The sequence below is a fragment of the Momordica charantia genome, assembly GCF_013281855.1.
Source record: "Momordica charantia cultivar OHB3-1 chromosome 4 unlocalized genomic scaffold, Mcharantia_2.0 BLBB01000004.1, whole genome shotgun sequence".
Taxonomy (NCBI): Eukaryota; Viridiplantae; Streptophyta; class Magnoliopsida; order Cucurbitales; family Cucurbitaceae; genus Momordica; species Momordica charantia.
Window position 1 is genome coordinate 1,729,524 of NW_028275162.1, and position 18,716 is coordinate 1,748,239.

An 18,716-nucleotide genomic window follows, 5' to 3' on the forward strand; every position below is an offset into this window, starting at 1 on the left:
TTCTTTAGATTAAAATACAGTGAACTTATTAAAAAAAAAAAGAAAATAGAAAAAATGTGGTTGAATTTGCAATTCTATGTTGCCGTAAGACAAAAAAAATCTTATCCGCATCTGAGGAATTATTTACAAAATATTTTTATGATAATAGAAATTGGTGATTTTTAAGATTTAAAAATCAAGAATAATTCATATTTATACCAACGATTAAGTTTATGGAGTACCATTAAATTTTTCAAGAATTTATGCGCATTTATGTGGCTTGTTATTGCAATGCATTATCAGATTATTGTTCAAGTTTCTGATACGATGAATCACATTCTTTTAATATGATTCTTCCTCATTTGAAAACTTTTTAAGTTATTTTATACAATTTATAAGAAACTTATGAATTTAGAAAAGACTGTTGACTTTTGACCTTAGTTTCGCCGACTTTAGAATCACTGTATTATGTACTTAAGTGTTAATCTCAAGTCCATAAACAAAATTAATGTGTGTTTAGCATGATTCTTGAAAAAAAAAATAGTTTTTAGGAAAAAAAAAACTTTTTATAAGCGTAAAATTAGGTGTGATTTTTTTCCAAAATCACTTTAAATTGATTTTTGTGATATCACTTGAATGATATTTTAAAAAATCCATTATATTTAAATCTATTTTTTCAAGATCACTCCCAAATAATTTTTAAAGAATTTTTTTTTCTTTTTACATAATCTAGAATCTACTGTATTTGATAATAAAAAACTATTTTTTAATTAAATAAGTTTAATATATTCTTAAACTTTCTTAAAAGTATAATAATTTTGTTTTTGTCTAATAGGTGCCTCCATTTTAAAAATGTACGAATAAATCTCTGAATGTTCAATTCCATTAAAGAAAAATACAACTTGAAATTATAGTTACTCACACCGTGTCCTAAAAAATTTATTAAAATAGGTGCGAGGAAATATGAGATTTGGGGATTTTCTCAGAGAGGTATGAAATGAGATTTTTGAAAAGAGGAAACTATCTAAATAAATTATTTTTAACTAAAACAGAATCAAAAGACACAAATTAAAAAGCCACAAGAAGAATATAAAATAAAAGAAAAAAGGCCAATAAAAGAGAGTATGGGAAGAAAAAGAAGATTGAGAATGAAAAGATTAAAATAGTATAAAGAGAGGGAAAAAAAAAAGAAAAAAGAAAAGAATAGAGTATCCGAAAAAATAATAACAATAAAAATAATGAGGAAAAATAAAATATATAAGAAAATTCATAATAAATTAAGAAATTGCATACTATAAATATTTTATCGCTCTTCATTTTTATTACAATATGTATGAGCGGGAATCCAATACATAAACGCTTGGTTGGAAATATATGTCAACTAATAGTATGCTTGCTTTAGTTATATTTTATTCCTCTATTCCAATTTATATTTTATTTATGTTTTAATTAATTATTTAAATATTGATTTTTTTAAAACATTAAATGTTAGTTGCTTAAAGTTTTATTTAATTAATTCATTTCAATTTTATAATGTTTTAATTAATGAATTCAGTTAAAAAAATATTAGTTCCCTTTTTAAAGTAAATTGCAGCTTCAGAATTAGTGTTAACCTTATGGAGCAACCAAAAAGTATAATATAATATCGAAGTCGTGCAGAAATTACTTTCAAAATAGCGAATTTTTTAATGTAAATCTCCTTCCACTACTACTAGTTAAAGAAAAGCTTGAGCCTGTCATTTTATATCTAATTTCAGAAATTTTCCATAAACTCCCACAAAAAAAAGTGCATAATTTTCACCCAAAACTTTCATAAATTGCCAAATGAGACAATGTAAAGCCTAACCTGTTCGGGACTTCCATAAGCATTGCACCTCTATCGAGTAATGTCTGAGTGAGTAGTAACATTAAGGTCTGATCCAAATTGGGCAAAATCATGTTTGAGCATACAAGTGAGATCATTCTATTCTATTTGTTAAAAAGGAAAGCAGAAAACCAAGCTATGGAAACAAAGGGAATGGAGAAAGGGGTAGCTATGAGGCATTGCTAGATTAGTGGTAAAAAAAGACCATAAAATCCAATACAAATAGCCTAAACTTAAACAAAATGGAAATTACTTGAACATAAACACATTAAAGCTTGCATTACTTAGAAAATTAATGGCATTATATGATGATCAGAAGAGAGTAGAGGAGCAGTCCATAGAGAAGGGATTATTGCAGATGACATTGTCCAAATAGTAGTGTGGATGAGCTGCATCCATCACCACAAACTGCATATCCTCTGATGGCTTCCAATGCCTCTTCCTCTGGTTTATGAACCAGTTGTTGATCTGCTTCAGGTCCAGCCCCGTGGACTCCGCCAACGCCACCTTTTGTGCCTCCTGGTCATATTCTCATCACGTTAATATCGACATTGACATTGATCAGCAAGAGCTGTTGTCATAGATAAATGGATCCCACTAAAATTTGAATGACAGATGATGCGTACCGAGGGGTATGGCCACTTGTAGTGCCTGCTCCACCAGTCGAGCAGCTCCTGCCGGGCTTCTTTCGGCAACTTTCCGTTCTTCTTCTTCTTCAGAAACTCCTGCTTCAGGCTGCCGAGGTATCCGCTGTATTTGCGTAGAAGCTGGCCCTTCAATTCCTTCTCTTCAGCCTGCGGGTCAATGTAGTTCTCATTCATATCGACCTCGACCTCCTTCGAACACTCGCTTTGCCCGACCAGCTCGCAACCTGAACATAGGCATTGTCCAATTCACAACACACAACCATGCAGCCATACAAACCAACTGTGATCTCTCTCTTACAACTCATTTCCTCGGCCCAGAGCTAGCTAGAAAGTGAAATATTAGCTCACTAAACCAAAAAGACTAAAAATTGACGAGGGTATCTCCAAATTTGGTCATTTCAAGTGGGAGGATATGAGAAGTTAATTAAATATGTTCATGAGTTTATTTACACTGAATCCATGAGCCTATTAGGTTAAGGAAAATTTTATTTGTTTACTAAACATATTCAAAATCAATCAATAAAAAAAAGGGTCACATACATCACAGGTAGGAACTTAATCAAAGAAAGATTCATTACAAACAGAAATGAATCTCTTTCACTTTAACTTAAAAGTTAAATCAAAAGCAAAGACAATTAACAAGTTCAGAAATTAACTTTCAATTAGGGTCAAGACTACAAAGCACTGGACAATAAATTATTGAAACAATCTCCAGGTTAAATAAAATACACATTTTTTTTATTTCTACAACATCAATCTATCAAACTTACTGTGTAGCATCTATATTTTGCTGATCACAATTACGTATTAGACAAGTGTGAGGGAGAAATGCAGTAAAATAGTTTTTTTTTTTTTCAAAAAGCCTGTAAGATGATCAAATATTTATTGGTGGACAGAGTGTTGATCAATAGACACCTAATATTATTATTTTCTGAGTACACATTCCAACCCTATTAAATAAATAAATTCAAGCTTATAAATAAAAGAGGAAATTTATGAGTCATTCGTTAACATCTAAGCATCAAAATTATTCAAAATGATCCGGCAGTCTAAATTGATTATTCTTCTTGAACTCAAACCTATAACTCATAAAAATAGAAATAAATACTTATTATCCACTTAATCTGCACTCAAAGTTGGCCATTTCGGAGAAACAAAACCAACCCTGAAAAAAGTTTGCAACAAAAACAAAAGATAACGTCCCTCAGTTTGATTTCTTCGTTGACTATAACCAAATTACTGCATATTATCATAATAATTCATATCTTAAGTTTAAATAATATCTCTAAAAAACTTCTCTTTCTTTTTTTAATCATTTCTAATCTCTGGGTAATACCAGTACTCATTTCTACTGATTAGATGTGTAATTAAAACATGAAAAAAAACTCACATCAGAACTGCAAAAACCACTGCCTACACCCACCAAATTAAAACCATAATCTAAAGGCAAAATCAAAGGAAAATGCACAAAAGAAAAAAAAAATGATGAATAGAGAGTGAGCAGACCATCAGAAGTAGAAGAAGAAACTGCCAAGGCTTTGAGCTGAGACTCGATTCTTGAGAAGAAAAGCATGGCTTCTTTGAAGGGCTTGCTCAACTCTTGCTCGTACTTGCTCAACATCTCACAGTACGCCTCCATGAACTGATCCAGTGCTGGATCATCCCCACGCGCCGTCGCCCTGCAGCTCCCTCCGGCCACCGCGCACGCCTGCTCCAGCCTTGCCACCACTTCCGGCGGCGCACCCACCTGCACCACCACCACCAACCACATGAAATCATGATCACAAGATCAAAGGGGAATCAATTACGGTAAATTATGGCTGCGTTTTCATTTCTAGTTTCGCTTGGTAACTAATTATATTTCTTGGATCCTCAAAATTGTATAGAAATTTTGAAAACGTCAAAAAGGTTCTTTTTTTCTTGTTTCCATATTCAATTTGGTTCCAAAACATAAATAGAAAAATTGTTCTACGAATCTATGGATATTGAATTGAAACCAAAACAGCCCTTAAAAAACTCAACCACCAGTTCCAGAAACAAGAAAGAAGAAACGAAAATGTTACAAAACAGGAGTTAATTAACGGACCTTTTGACAGTTGACATAGGCAGCCAAGAGGCGGGGGAAGAGAGGATGAGCCATGATCTTAGCTCTGCAGCTGTTTTGAAGATTATGATTTGAATTATTATGAGGAGGCTGAGGGACAAAGGCAGAAACCCTTTGTGCAGTGGAAGTAGCAGACCAAGATAAAGGCACAAACAGCTTATTATTAACGTTGTTGTTGTTGTTGTCCAATATTTGGGAATTATTATTACTACTACTACTCATCATCACCATAGAAGAAATCCCACTGCTGCTGCTGTTGTTGTTGTTTTCCCCAAATCCCGCCATGAAAGAACTGCCACCACTGCTTCCACTGGATCCTCCACGCTCCATAAAACCTGCTACTACTGCGCCCTTTTCTCCCGCTATTTAAGCTAACTCAAACAGTCCTTTTTCGTACTTGTCTTTTTTCTTTTTCTTTTACAAACAATATATAACAACGACGACGACGAGGACAAGAACCCTAAAATCTTTTTCTTTATGGGACTGGGACTGGGACTGAGACTGAGACTGCGAGTTTCCTTCCCGATGAAAGAAAAAACAGTGAAGATATGGAAGAACCTCGTTGGTTGCACCCCATGAGAGGGGAAAAGTGAGTAAAAGAAAGAAGAATGAAGAGAAGTAAGAAGGAAAGAGGAGAGAAATGGGGGTTTTAATTAATGATGATGAAGATGGGGATGTGGGGAGGATCAAAATGGATAATCAGATGTGGTGGGATTGATGGGAATAAAGGTATTTTGGGTGCTATTGGAGGAGACACTCCTCTGTACACCTCTCTTAAAACTCTCAACTTTTCTTCTTTTTTCTTTTCTCACTTCCAAATGCTTTGTGGGGTTCGGGTTTTTCAGCTTCATTATTTTTCTAGGGTTTCTTTCAAATAGAAGGGAGTCAAGATTTGAGTTTCTTTTTTCTCTTGAGTGTCGGTCGCTGTCAGATTGTATATTCTTTGACTAATCTTACGAAATAACTGTGTTGATATGCTACTATGTTTGGTTATCAAATGGTTGAGTTAGTTCTAGTTGGATTGTTATTCTTTAGAGTCGTTGTAGGGTTTGATTTAATTTGGTTTTTCTTTTTTGTCTTTGCATGCACGACTTTATTTTTGTTCTTTTTAATTAATTAATCCTACTTCATATTTTTTTTAGTACAACAAATATAAAGTTTAAAATATAGCATTATTGAATAGTAAGACTGAGGGTCCAAAACATTGCAACTATTACTTTTTATAATAAAATCCTATTTTTGTGGTGTTTACACTTATCACTTTGGTTAATAGTAGCATTTTTTTTAGTACTATGTGGAGGTAGGGTATTGAACTCTCAATCTCGTTAGAGATAATATATATCTATTACCCTTCAATTATTCTCGTTTTGACACTTTGGTTAATTATAGCTAATTTTATGTTAAGGGATAAATATATCAAGACCTCGAACCCTAAATTTTAAAATGGGCTCAAATGTGAAATGTCAAATCAGTTTGTGTTTAAGTTATGACTGATTAAATAAATAATTGCCTCCAATATTTATGTTACTTCATAACTTTATTTGTAATATTTTATAAGTTTTTGTTTTACTTTTATCGGTCAAGTCTTTCCAACTAGATTATTTTTATAACTTATAAGTAAATATTGATATATTATATCTTATATTTTACTAGTTAAAATTATTACGCCAACATAAACATAATGCAACCATAATTGAATATAAATTCCTCTGTTTTTATTCAATAATTTAGTCAGAAAAAATTATTTTTAGTTTGGTAAGTATCAATATATCTAACTATTTTGTTTATGTACATCACTGCATAAGATATTAAATCTTAGATAGGTGGTTTCGTCATCATTATGTAGAATTGCCTTATATTCTTTAAATCAATATGCTAACTCAAGATAGTTAGTGTGTCTATATATATATATATAATCACTTTTTAATTTTGGTATTTAGATATATAATTATCAATTGATATATAATTTAAAAAACAGATCATTTAAGAGGTTCATCAATATGGATTTGAGGCCGTAAACTTTATATAGCATGCACTTAGAATAACTATTTGAAATTTATATGAAATTATGTTGCCTTTAGTTTGATTAGTTACTATAAACTCATGTAACATGAACTTATGTATTTACAGGGATATTATTGAAATCCTAATAAATTAAACTACTTAATAATTTGTACTTTTATACATAAAAATAAAAAGATTTTGTTTGTGGGCACAGCTAAAATTAAGAGGTGATTGGTAATTAAATGTGAACCATTGGATTATTATAGTGATTGATGGAGGGTTGTCTCGATGTCTTCAACCCATCCTTTCAATCCATCACTGACGACACGTTTTCATTATCATATATTCACTGCCTACTCCTTTTCAGACCCATTTGTTTTCTTTCACAATTCACTAATTTAAAAAGGAAAAAAAATCAGTTTTCATAATTTGGGGGGTTTTTTTTTTCATTTCAAATATGCATGTTTTAATAGTATTTAGAAAATATTGGTACTCTACTTTCTACACTATTTTTAGAAGTATCGTGTAAGTTTTTGTTTACTTTAAGATGAAGTATTATATTTATCAATCAAACCATTTATACAATGGCAAAAACAGATTTAAACCGTGGGATGGAGGGAAAAAAAACTCAATTTAATAGCTAAAATTTATTGTTATAAATACAATTATTTAAAATGAACGACTCATTTCAATACAAGTCGCTTGGAAAATTTGATGGAATAGGCGTTCTCCATTGTCTTTTTTTTCTAATCACCATTTTTAAAACATAAGTTTTCTAAGTATTTGCTGACATCATTTAAATATCAAATGGTTTCACTACTCCTCCACTTATGAGAGATGAGAGAGAGCGATAACGAGAGGAAATAAATAGCGGAGAGAGAGCGAGAGCGAGAAAGGTCGAGAGCTAGAGAGAGAGAGGCAGAGGGGGAGAGAGAGAGCGAGAGCGAGACAATACGAGAGAGAGCCAAAAGAGAGGGAGAGCCCGAAGGAGATAGTAGAAGGGTAGGGAATGTCATTTGGTTTCTAAGATGATGTTAGTAATATTTAGAAAACCTAGGTTTTGAAAAAGTGACTAAAAGACAGAAAATTTCTATTTATTGCAATTTCTCAGTCGCTTTTAAGAAGATTTTCTGTTGAGAAGTTTAATGCTAATTTCATTTTTCAATAATATCATCGGTAAATAAATTATTTTAATAGTATTCAAATAATTACTATTTTTTTAGTATAGTACGAGAGAATTTAAAAAATTCCAACTTTAGATGAATAAATATGTGTCAATTATTGTTTAACTATGTTCATGTTAGACTATTTAAATAACTCTTTAACTTTACGATATTCAAATAACTCCTTAACTTTATAATTACTATATATATATATATATAGTTTCGAAGAAGCTTGTGAATATCATAGAAACTTGTATAGGTTGCTTTAGTAAATAAATGAAAATTTTATACTTTAATAAATCATTTGCATCGCCAGTCTTTGGACCTATATAATAATTTAGAGATAATTATAATAATATATATATTTTTTGTCATTACAAAAAAATCAAAGTTACTATTCTTTGGTATTGACCTCGATAGATAGAGCTCAATCGTCACATTGTAAGAAAAAAATCAATTAATTATACTCTTCCATGATATTATGTTATCATTCATACATTCGTACATGTTTGTTTTAGATCTATGGAGATTTTGATACCTAACTACTTGAATTATATTTAATAAATAAATAATATGGGAAGTGTTTTAATCAAAAGTTTTTTGTTCTATAAAATATTATGGTGGAAAATATCACAATTCACAAAAGACTTTTATCTTCTTTTTATTAAAAAATATTGATTTATAAAATATCAACCGTACCCAAAATGAATATAAGATAAGAATATGACATTGTGGCCATTTTGAACGCAAATATATAGTAATAATATTTTTGGTCTACACTAAACCTAATAAGATTTTGCATATATTCTATTCTGAAAAAGCAACACTCTAAAGGAAAACAATATTCCTATTGAGTAATAAAGTTATTTTTCTAAAAGGAAAAAAAAGGTTAAATCGTACTTTTAATCTCTATTATTTGAATCTTTGCCATAGACTCGATCACACACATATGTTCTTTTAATAACAATTTAATCCTTGAATATTTAAAATGGTAACTAATTAAGTTTCTGCATTTAAATTTTGATTGAAAAACAACATTTACCATTGATGGTAAATAAATGAAACAAGTGAAATAAAGCAAACAAATATCTTACAAAAACTCACATCAACACAAATGACCCACAACCCCATTTTTAACCCTAAGGACGACTAAATTACTACTAGAGTTAATTTGTATCCTAAACTTAACAATATGTATCAATTTTTATACGAAGCTTTCAATTTCATCGAACTATACTTTAGAATTAGATAAGTGTTGCAACGTAACATTCACCTCCGACTTTAATTTTTTTTAACCTTTTGATAAATTAAGTTGTGGTACGAAAAATCTGTTATCCAATCAATTAGAGTATATATATTTTTTTAATTTATAAGTTTTTGTGGGGGTTATTTAATAATCAATTTTTTGCCATAACCAAATTTAGTTTTGCATATAGGGACTCTTGTTAAACTAATGACTTTTTAGAAATTTTTACATTTTTTTTTAAATTAGTCCACGAATTAACCCATCTTGAATCTAGATGATAACTTTTGCTTGCAATACTTTTAGAATTCACGCCTGTGAAATAAAAATTTGTGATATAAATAGAAAAGAAATGGAAAGAAAAGATAGTGTTTTTAGGGGTCTAATCAATAATAATTTGAGGGAGGAAAAAAAAAATAAAGGGTAAGAGAGGAAAAGAAAAAGCTGAAAAAAGGTGACTGTGGAAGAGAGAGAGACCAAATTAGCCTCTGCTGTATTCAAATTCAACTGGGTTTCTTCACTTGGAAACAAAAAACTTGTGTACTTACAAAAAATGGCAGAATGTGTGTGTTTTTGCAGAGATTTCAAAGGCTTTTTCATAGGTTTTTTTTTTAATTTATTAGGGTTTGTTTGGCCTTTTTGTTTTGTGGGGGACGAAGCTTGATATTTCCATCAAAGTCTCTGGCTTTCGACACGTGGATGGATTTGGTCAATGCCTTAATTAACTTTGCAGAACTAAAAAAAAAAAAAAAGGTTGTTTGTTTGTTTTGGTTAAAGTTAATAATTGTGTGAATTAGGGTTTTGTTGTGTGTAAAACGATGAGAGAAGAATTTGTCATTTGTGTGTCGTGTTGGATAATTGATATGGTCAAACATTCTCTTTTGGGTGTAAAAGTAACTTTTGTATATACATATATTTGAATTGAAAAGAGAGAATTTTAATCACTGTAAAAAAAATGGGTTTAATTTAATTTCTTAAGAAAAAAAAAAGATGTAATCTAATGATGTGGAATTCTATTAGAGAGCTTGACTCGAGAATTATGTATGATTTTGTGGTGTTAAATAATAAAAAAGAAGCTAGTTATTAATATTAATTAGAGGTGTCTCTACGTTAAATATCGATAGTAGAAGTTAAAGTTTTATTTTACAACAGGTGGGGAGGAGAATTCAAATATGTTAGTAATATTCTTAATGTATATGTTTAACATTGAAAATTAAATATATTCAAAACTATTATTTTATTACTTCTATGAACTATATAAATTCAAATACAAAACTACAAACTAACTTTTGAAAAAAAAAAATTTGGAGACCAGATACAATCTATTGTAAACTTAAGATTTTGAACAAACAAAACAACTTGGTGTGTTTAGTTAATGAGCTGAAAAATAAATTTGAAAAACGAATTCAATGAGAAACATAGTTGTATTTCTCAATATTTTCAGACATGGTTAATTTGGTAGTAAATTTAGAAATTGAATCTTAATTTAAAAAAATATTCAACGTGTGTGTAGTAATATAACTATAAATTAGCTATTGTTTTGTAAATATTATATTTTACCTATTTCAATTTTAACAAAAATTAACACTTCCATCCAAAAATTTTATCCTTTTTAAAATTCAAAAGGTGAAAACATTAAAATTATTTTGAGAATTTCCAATATGAAGGCAAAGCAGATTTTATACTTGGGAATAATTGATGCTTTAAGTCATTTCCAGGGAGAAAAAAAAAAAAAGTACCCACCACGCCACCTTCTAAGTCTTGTTCTTTATTATATTCAACTATGAATATATATAAACATCTTTTCATCACCACTTTTTTAGTACTAGTTTCTTAGTCTATTAGAAATATAATTGGGCAAAGCCTTCAAAGTTTGGAATTTGGTGAGGTTAAAAAGTTGGTTAAAATAAATTTAATTTGATATCATGTTTGTTTGTCTATAATTAGTTTTCCTAAGTTCTACAAAGCTTTAGTATAAATATAAATTTCAATCATAATTTCATGGAACATTGGTTTGAGCAAAGAACAAAAGAAGAGGCAATTCCTCCTTCCTAATTTGTTTGATATTTTTGTACACCAATAAATGGTTACTAAATAAACCCAAACAAATTATTTGACAAGATCATAAAATGAGTTTATCAAGTTAAGGACCCATTTGGTAACGTCTTCGTTTCTCGTTTTCAAATTTTAAAACCCTATTTATGTTTCTTGTGTCTTATTTTTTAAGAAACGTTTCGTATAAATAATAAAATAAAATTTCTTGATTCTTTTTCTCGTTTTGTCTTTTTCTCTTTCTTCTAATAACGTGATTAAAATCACTATTGACTTATAAAATGTATAATAAATATTGAAAAGTAAATATAACATACAAATTTTGAAGGTTAAATTTTAAAAGTAAAAAATGCATAAAAATTTACTTTCTTAATTTAAATTTTTTTATAAGGAACAGAAAAAAATTATCAAATATGTCTATATTTTTTAATAAAAATAAAAGTAATTAAAAATGCAGTTCTATTTAAAAAAAAAAAAGAATAATTAACCTAGAGAGTTATGCTATCATTTATTATAAAAAAGAAATAAAAAACAAGAAACCAAATGTTACCCGACATGTTCCAATTCCACATATTAATTTCGAATGCATCCATATGATACCATGAGGAGTACAAAACTGAGAAAAGGAAAAGAAAAAAGAAAGTTTGTTTTTCTTTTTCGACGGTAAAAAAAAAGGTTTGTTATGGGTTAGGATGTGTTCCAATTAGACACCTCAGCCTAAGCCTAGGAGCCCTAATTTCCTCTTGATCTTGTCCCAAAATCTTCACAGATTTTTATCAGTGGACACGTCAGCAATTGCACGAGTTCTCTAAAAAGGAGAGAAATTAAGATTTGATTCTCTGTGAATTATGAATTTTGCAAACAAAATAATTAATATATCTTGATAGATTTAACAGTTATCTTATAAAGTAGGAAATTCAAAACTCTAATAGTTTAAATTTTTCTTTCTTTTTTGGAATTTTAAACAGATTACGATTTAAAATTAATGAAATTAAATCATATTACTTATTTAAAATTCTAACTGTTATGGAAAATTACACGTGGTCCTGCCACATGGCGAAATGGTGCCGCCCATCCCTGGGACGGAGGCTGACCTGACCCACTCTTTGGATCGGGCTGGGCCATGATTGAGAGATGGGCTGGATTCGTTAACCCAAGGCGGCCAACAAGGCACCAAATTGGAGGTCGTGGGCTCGACAACCTGCTCGATGTGACATAGATGACATTTAACATTGGGCCACCTAAAAGTTCTAGGTCAACCTAGAGGTGTGATCATTACTCTCTATCTCCAAAAATTTATGGTACTAACTACTATTGTGGTATGAATACTCATTTCATTTAATGCCTGCCAAGTAAGCATCGTATTAAAAATGACGTGGAATTCACCAACATTAAAAATGTAAAAGCAAAACAATAGTGTAAACAAAAGGAGCATGATACTTTCGTAGTACCGAAATTTTTCTCCCCTCCCGCCTCTGTAATAAGGGAATGATCTTCCATGAGATGGAGAAACTAAGGGAAAAAAAAATACTAAGCCTCTAAAAAGACAACAACAAGACCTACCTACTCAAACTGTGTGGAACTTGCACTTATCAAGGATAACTTGCACTAACAAAATTTTAAGCTGCTCTAACACGAAAATGTCTATGCAGGTGTCAGCTTATCCATGATCATGCATTCTCTTTTTACACGAAAATGTCTATGCAGGTGTTAGCTTAGTAATCGACTCTTTAGTTACTTCTATTAAGTTAGTATCGTTATGCATTGTAATTTTGTATTATTCTCAATGCTCTTATACCTTGCTCGCTTGTTTCCACAGCCAATTTGTTTTTATTGATTAAGATTAGGACACCAATTATAGTGACTTCTGCAAACATTATCTCGTGCAAGTGTACATATTTTTCTAAGTAAACTTAAACTATTTATGTCTTCTTTAAAAGTAAGTAAATAAATAAAGGAATAATGAACGAGTAAATATTGTGTTGGCCAGGAAATTGAGAGCTTTGCTAAAACAGCAATTTTTTACAAAAGTTAAAATTAGTACCCAAAGAAACAACAGAGAGAGATTTATTGTTGCTTTTCTTTTTTAGAAAAATATTATATGTGAGTTAATGATTAATGGTTACCTTTTAAAAAAATATTATACATGAAATTTATTCTATAAAAATAGAATGTGTATAATTGTTTCTATGAGAATATAAATCTACAATGTTTTTTTTTTCTTTAAAAAAAAAACTTTTCATTCAAATTTCCCTCGATACTTTTTCGGCCACTGATATTGGGCTTAAGCTACGAGCTCACTAACATAAGAAGCTATATCCAAACCTAAAAGCCCAAGCCCAACAACTATTGGAGAAACTACACCAGCAGAGGAATTATAAATTTATAATAGATAACAAATAAATATATCACAAAGAATAAAATTGTAAATATATAATTTTATAGGATGGACATTTATCTAACATATGTATAAGAAAATTGTGTCATATTTATAGAAAAAAATCAATTTATACTTAATTTGCTATTATTTTAGATCACGTTGATTTATGTGCAAAAAATATCCACAATTTTAATATGTATTTAAAAAATGATACTATTTTTTTTTTCCAAATATAACAAGTTTGATTTTTTTTTAATTTTATAGAATGCCTCGTCTTACCTTCGACTTCGAGTTGGATTTAAATTATACTATTTTTGTAAAATTCTAAAGTTTGTGCTATATTTAAAAATACATATCTATTTTATCCAATTTGTGTAATTGTCTCATAATTAATAAATGACTATATCCAATTACATTATAGGCTACATTTAGATACCAAATAAACTTTAGTCAACTGCATAATATCTTAATTTATTATTAAAATATAATGTGCAATTTTTCATTTATTTTATTCTACCATAAGTCACCCAACATAAACTAAATCGACATGAAAATATATTAAAGTATATTTAAAATATAAGTCAAAAAATAAAAATAATAAAATATTTATTCTAGCATCTAAATTATATGAGAAGATTGGTCGGGATATTGTTACAAATCTTGCTAAAAGAACACAGTTATCTAAGAATTCTCAAATATTTGTAAATATATAGCTAAAACTGACAGATATCTAATATAGTAGATATTTGAAGATACTAGCTATCTAGAATCTCGACAAATCACATAATTATTTGACAAATGAATGATATAATTAGATATAGGTTGAAACCATATTTGGTTTGATGTGTTATTTGATGAAAGTCCAACATGAGCATTCCATTTAAGGTATTAAAAAAAGAAAATTGGGACTGAAATGAAACCCAATAAATATATATACATAATTTTTTTTTTGTTGGTATTTATAATTTAGGAATAATGAGACAAATAATGTAATAAACAAGAAGAGAGAAAACACTGGAAAAGTACGGCAGATCAGATATTGAGGTACCAAAACACCCATCTCTGACACAACAACACTCCCCCCCCTGTACATCCCAATGCAAACCCTAATTTTCTAGTAATTCTCAAAAAACCCCCCCACAAATTAAGGTAATTACCACGAACCCCCCAGCTCAAACCCTAATTAAAATTGAATTAAAAAAACACCAACAATAATAAAATTGAAAATTTGCCATCTTCTTGTTTACCCTGCTCTGCACATGTATCTTCTCTGCAAACTCAATCATGGAAGGCTTTTGAAAGTGGTCCCTTTAATTTCCTTCACACAAGGGAACCACATCACATGGCTCACCAATTCTTCTTATCTCACTTTCATTTTCAATTTTGGATTCAAAAAAATGCATCAATTTTTTTATTTTTTTATTTTTCCAGTGCTTTGAATTGAAGTGCGAAGCCCCATCATAATCGGAATATATTTTTAGGATTATTCTTGTTAATTATTTGGAGGGTGCTAAACGACGACGTTTAGAACACCTTGCTCTGTTTGATCTACACCAGCTGGAGGAAGCTTGGCGTCGGCAGCGCCAGCGGCGGTGGTGGGTGGCGGCGGCGCTGGTGCTGCTGCTGCATTTTCCATCTTCTTCATGTTCTGTTGGTGATACACTTGCCTCAGCCTCTCTATTTCTCTCTTTAGTGCCTCTTGATGAGCTGCATGCATGCACAATCACAATAATTAAACTCAAATACTTACTGCAAAAATTATTGAATTGGCTGCCAAATGGTACTATATATCGTTAATCATTCGATACTGATTTGAAATACGTGTCCGGACTTTCTCCAATGATTTCTCACCATATTGACACTATTATTGTTCCAAAAATAATTTAACATCATATCGGAGCATTGAACTCAACAAGTGAATAGAGTGAGATAGATAGTAATACAATTAATCTACACTAACCCATAAGCAAAATTAATCTGGTACCTTTTAGCCTTTTTCTTGTAATTTCACTCATAAAAATCCTCTACTATTTTATATATAATATGTAACAAAAAAATTAATTGGTCAAAGGAGAGTTTGTAATCAATGTTTTGTTTGTCACAGAGAAACAGTAACAAACAAAATACTGATTCAAACACCTAGCAAATTTCTCTTATAAAAAAAAACACTGATTCAAAACTTATTAATAATGATCACTGAAATTTTGTCCCTGAACATATCTATTTTTTACTACATATTATACATAAAATAGTATTGTACTCGAGAGTTTTTATGAGTGAAATCATAACACAAGGTTAAAAAGTACTAGAAAATTTCTGTGGTTTTTTATATTCGATTGGTTAAGATACTAGAAATCTCAACGAAAGGTATGAAATTCGAATTTCCGAAGCTTATTTAAACTAAAACAACTTTTGATGTGCAGTAATTTAGACCAAATCGTGTTTAGAAACTATTGGCTTCTCTGCGTGTGTAACACTAGAATTGATTATAATCATGCATGCAATTTCGTGAGAAAACAGGCACTATAAATTGGTTGCTACAGTGGCCTGTGCCCTGCCAGACAAGGAATTTTATTTATTCTACAGTGAGACTCTCGTCTTTCTTTGTAATATGGTGCAGGCCACGTTCTTCCTCTTAATTTGTGGAGTCAATGGGCAATTATTATGTTAGGCCCCATGGCCAATGTGTACTGCATTTAACTATGACAAACTGGATTATTCCTTGATTAACACATATAATTAGCGCCGTAATTACGTGACACAACACAACAAATTAAAAAACAAACCCACCACTTAATTAAATTAATTTTACGTACCATCCTTGAAAATCTTGTCCTGTGCGAGGGCGGCGATTCTTTGCTTCAGAGCACTGTTGTCCACGTTCAGAAGTAACCTCTGATGGTCCAAAAACGCCACCCGCGGCGACAGCACCGAAACTTCAGCCTTTAAAAACAAATTAAAATTACCCGCCATTATGAATAATACTAATTTTCCGATCATCCTTGCTACCACTAAAAATTTGATTCGTGTTTTTAAAATCGATTCAAATATATTTTTAGACGTAATAAATGAAAAACATAGCTGATCACAATTTACAACCATGATTGTAAAATTGTTATTTGAAACTTTTTAAACTATGGTTATATTGAAATTAACCTCAAAATTAGGTAACATTATTCGAGATTATTATTTTAATTGAGAATTTTGAAATGGAAAATTTTGCAATGTACCTGTAATGATGTGACGCTTCGTTCGAGTTCTGATATGTATTGAAGCTTTCTGACTCGTGATCTTTGAGCCGATTGCCGATTTGCCAGAATTCTAAATCAAGAAAAAAAGTGAACCACAGTTCAGAATGTTGGGATTAATTCATACCGAAAATAATTTTGGGAAGAAATTCTCAAGACCCAGATGAAAGTTCTGAGCTTTCTTGTCAATGGAGGGAATAAAACGATAAAGTTTCTACCTTTTGACTCTTTTGGGATCCGTTATCCGGTTGCTAGAAGCCGCCGCCGCAGAATTGGATTGCGTTTGAGTTTCCGACTGCTGTTGGCTCTGCGCTTCGTCGGATTCGTTTTTGCTCTGATTCTGCTTGCCGTCGTTCCGGCCGTCTTTCTCGTCGTTAATGCTGTTGTGATCGGACGGCGTGGAGGGGTTCGACGACGACACGGTCGGCGCCACGGCGGCGGAGATTTCATCGTTAAACATCGACATGAATTGCTCGTCGTCGAATCTATCAAACTCATTCCGCGCCCCGGACCCGGATCCTGGCGCCGCAGCGCCGCCGGAGCCGCCGCGGCATTCTTCCTCCAGCATTGGCATTTCGAGGAATGTGATAGAATCGCTAACGGACCTCCGGTGGGACCCGCGCCTGGCGGAGGAGAAATCGAGAAATTCGTCGACCCAAGAAGGATTCTGGTGACCCGCCGTCGCCGCCGCCGCCGGTGCAAAGTTATCCATGGATGGTATTTTCTGACGAGAGAATTCCGGCCAATTAGGCGCCATGTTCGGGATCTTGGGCGGCAACTGTGCCATAGCACAGCAAAATGACGAAATCGAAATCCCAAAACACCACTAATCAATAAACTTGGACAGAGAGAGGAAAAAAAGACCAAATTTTTGCAGAGGCCCCCTGAATCTGAGGGTGTTATAAGGAGAAAAAAAGAAACGCAAAGAGAATCTTGAAAATAAATGTGGAAGATTAAGAGAGAGAGAAGCAGGAGAAGAGCATAATTAAAGGGATATAAATCCCAATGAATCTTTTTTTTGCAATCTCTATCCAATTCCAATGTGGTATGAGCAGTGGGGTCACATGGGGGAGGAGAATGGACAGCTATGGCCAGCTGGGAAATGGGAAATGGGAAGAGAAAGGAAACAGGGGAAGTTGGGCTTCAACGGTATAACTGGAAAGTCGCCTCTGTTTTTAAACTCACAACACCAATCAGCCACCACGTGCCTTTGTGACCCTCAATTTAGAGGGTATCCCTTACAAATACAAATACCAATTGAATTAACTAATTCTTGTCCCAAGGGACATTCCCTTCCCTCCTCTGTTTCTCTCTCTGTGATTGCCTCTTTAGAGCCGTCTGATGGGATCAATTAGAGGTGGAGATGTAATGATGATAAAAGCAGACCCATGTGGGTGCAGGCTTTTTGGTGGAGATGAGGGGATTTTTAGCCCGAGAAGATGGAGAACGAGCAGTGGGAAAATGGTGGGATTTGTGAGTTAGAGGAGCTTTCAAAAGGATAATGTCACAAGCCCATGTGAATTGTTCGCACGCTTTTAGCTTTCTTTGCTTTGTCCCCAGACCACTCCCACATGTAGGGTATATGCCCTTTTATCCCCTCCCATCTCCATTTTCTTCATTTCAACTCATTCACATATGCTGATCATTATCGTTATTCTATATTTGTGCGTTCGAGCAAGTTTACAGACTCATTTCCTCGTCCATCTTTCTGACTATTGGACTAACTCATGGTGTGGTTGATGTACTTACGATTTCAAGTGTCTGCTAGCCTGTGACGCATACCATCTCCCACATCCTCTCTCTCTCCGCTCATTTTGTAATAGAGATCTTTCTTTCTCGTGAGAGAGAATTTGGAAAAGGAAACAAAGATGGAATATTTCAAAAGCCGATACATGTTGTTTACTCAGGCCATGTTATGTTACATGATTTTTTGTTAGGGTAAGTTGAATTTGAGATTGGAAATGAAAGCAAATGGTCCTGGATTTTACTTTTACACAAATTTTCGTTCGGTTTGATCCAACGAAAGACTGCA

General features: G+C 31.9%; 2 protein-coding genes across 2 annotated transcripts; both read right to left on the reverse strand.

The window, feature by feature from the left end:
* Positions 1 to 1,997: 1,997 nt before the first annotated feature.
* LOC111008000 (homeobox protein SHOOT MERISTEMLESS) lies at positions 1,998 to 5,271 on the reverse strand. Its single transcript, XM_022280569.2, has 4 exons — positions 4,577 to 5,271; positions 3,997 to 4,237; positions 2,470 to 2,714; positions 1,998 to 2,362 (listed from the first exon to the last, which is right to left on the reverse strand). Exons 1-4 carry the CDS (start codon positions 4,922 to 4,924, stop codon positions 2,156 to 2,158), a joined length of 1,041 nt encoding a protein of 346 aa, XP_022136261.1. The 5' UTR covers positions 4,925 to 5,271; the 3' UTR covers positions 1,998 to 2,155.
* A 9,174-nt stretch (positions 5,272 to 14,445) lies between these two features.
* LOC111008002 (basic leucine zipper 34) lies at positions 14,446 to 18,597 on the reverse strand. Its single transcript, XM_022280570.2, has 4 exons — positions 16,903 to 18,597; positions 16,667 to 16,757; positions 16,253 to 16,379; positions 14,446 to 15,143 (listed from the first exon to the last, which is right to left on the reverse strand). The coding sequence occupies exons 1-4, from the start codon at positions 17,469 to 17,471 to the stop codon at positions 14,947 to 14,949; spliced, it is 984 nt and encodes a 327-aa protein (XP_022136262.1). The 5' UTR covers positions 17,472 to 18,597; the 3' UTR covers positions 14,446 to 14,946.
* Positions 18,598 to 18,716: the final 119 nt, after the last annotated feature.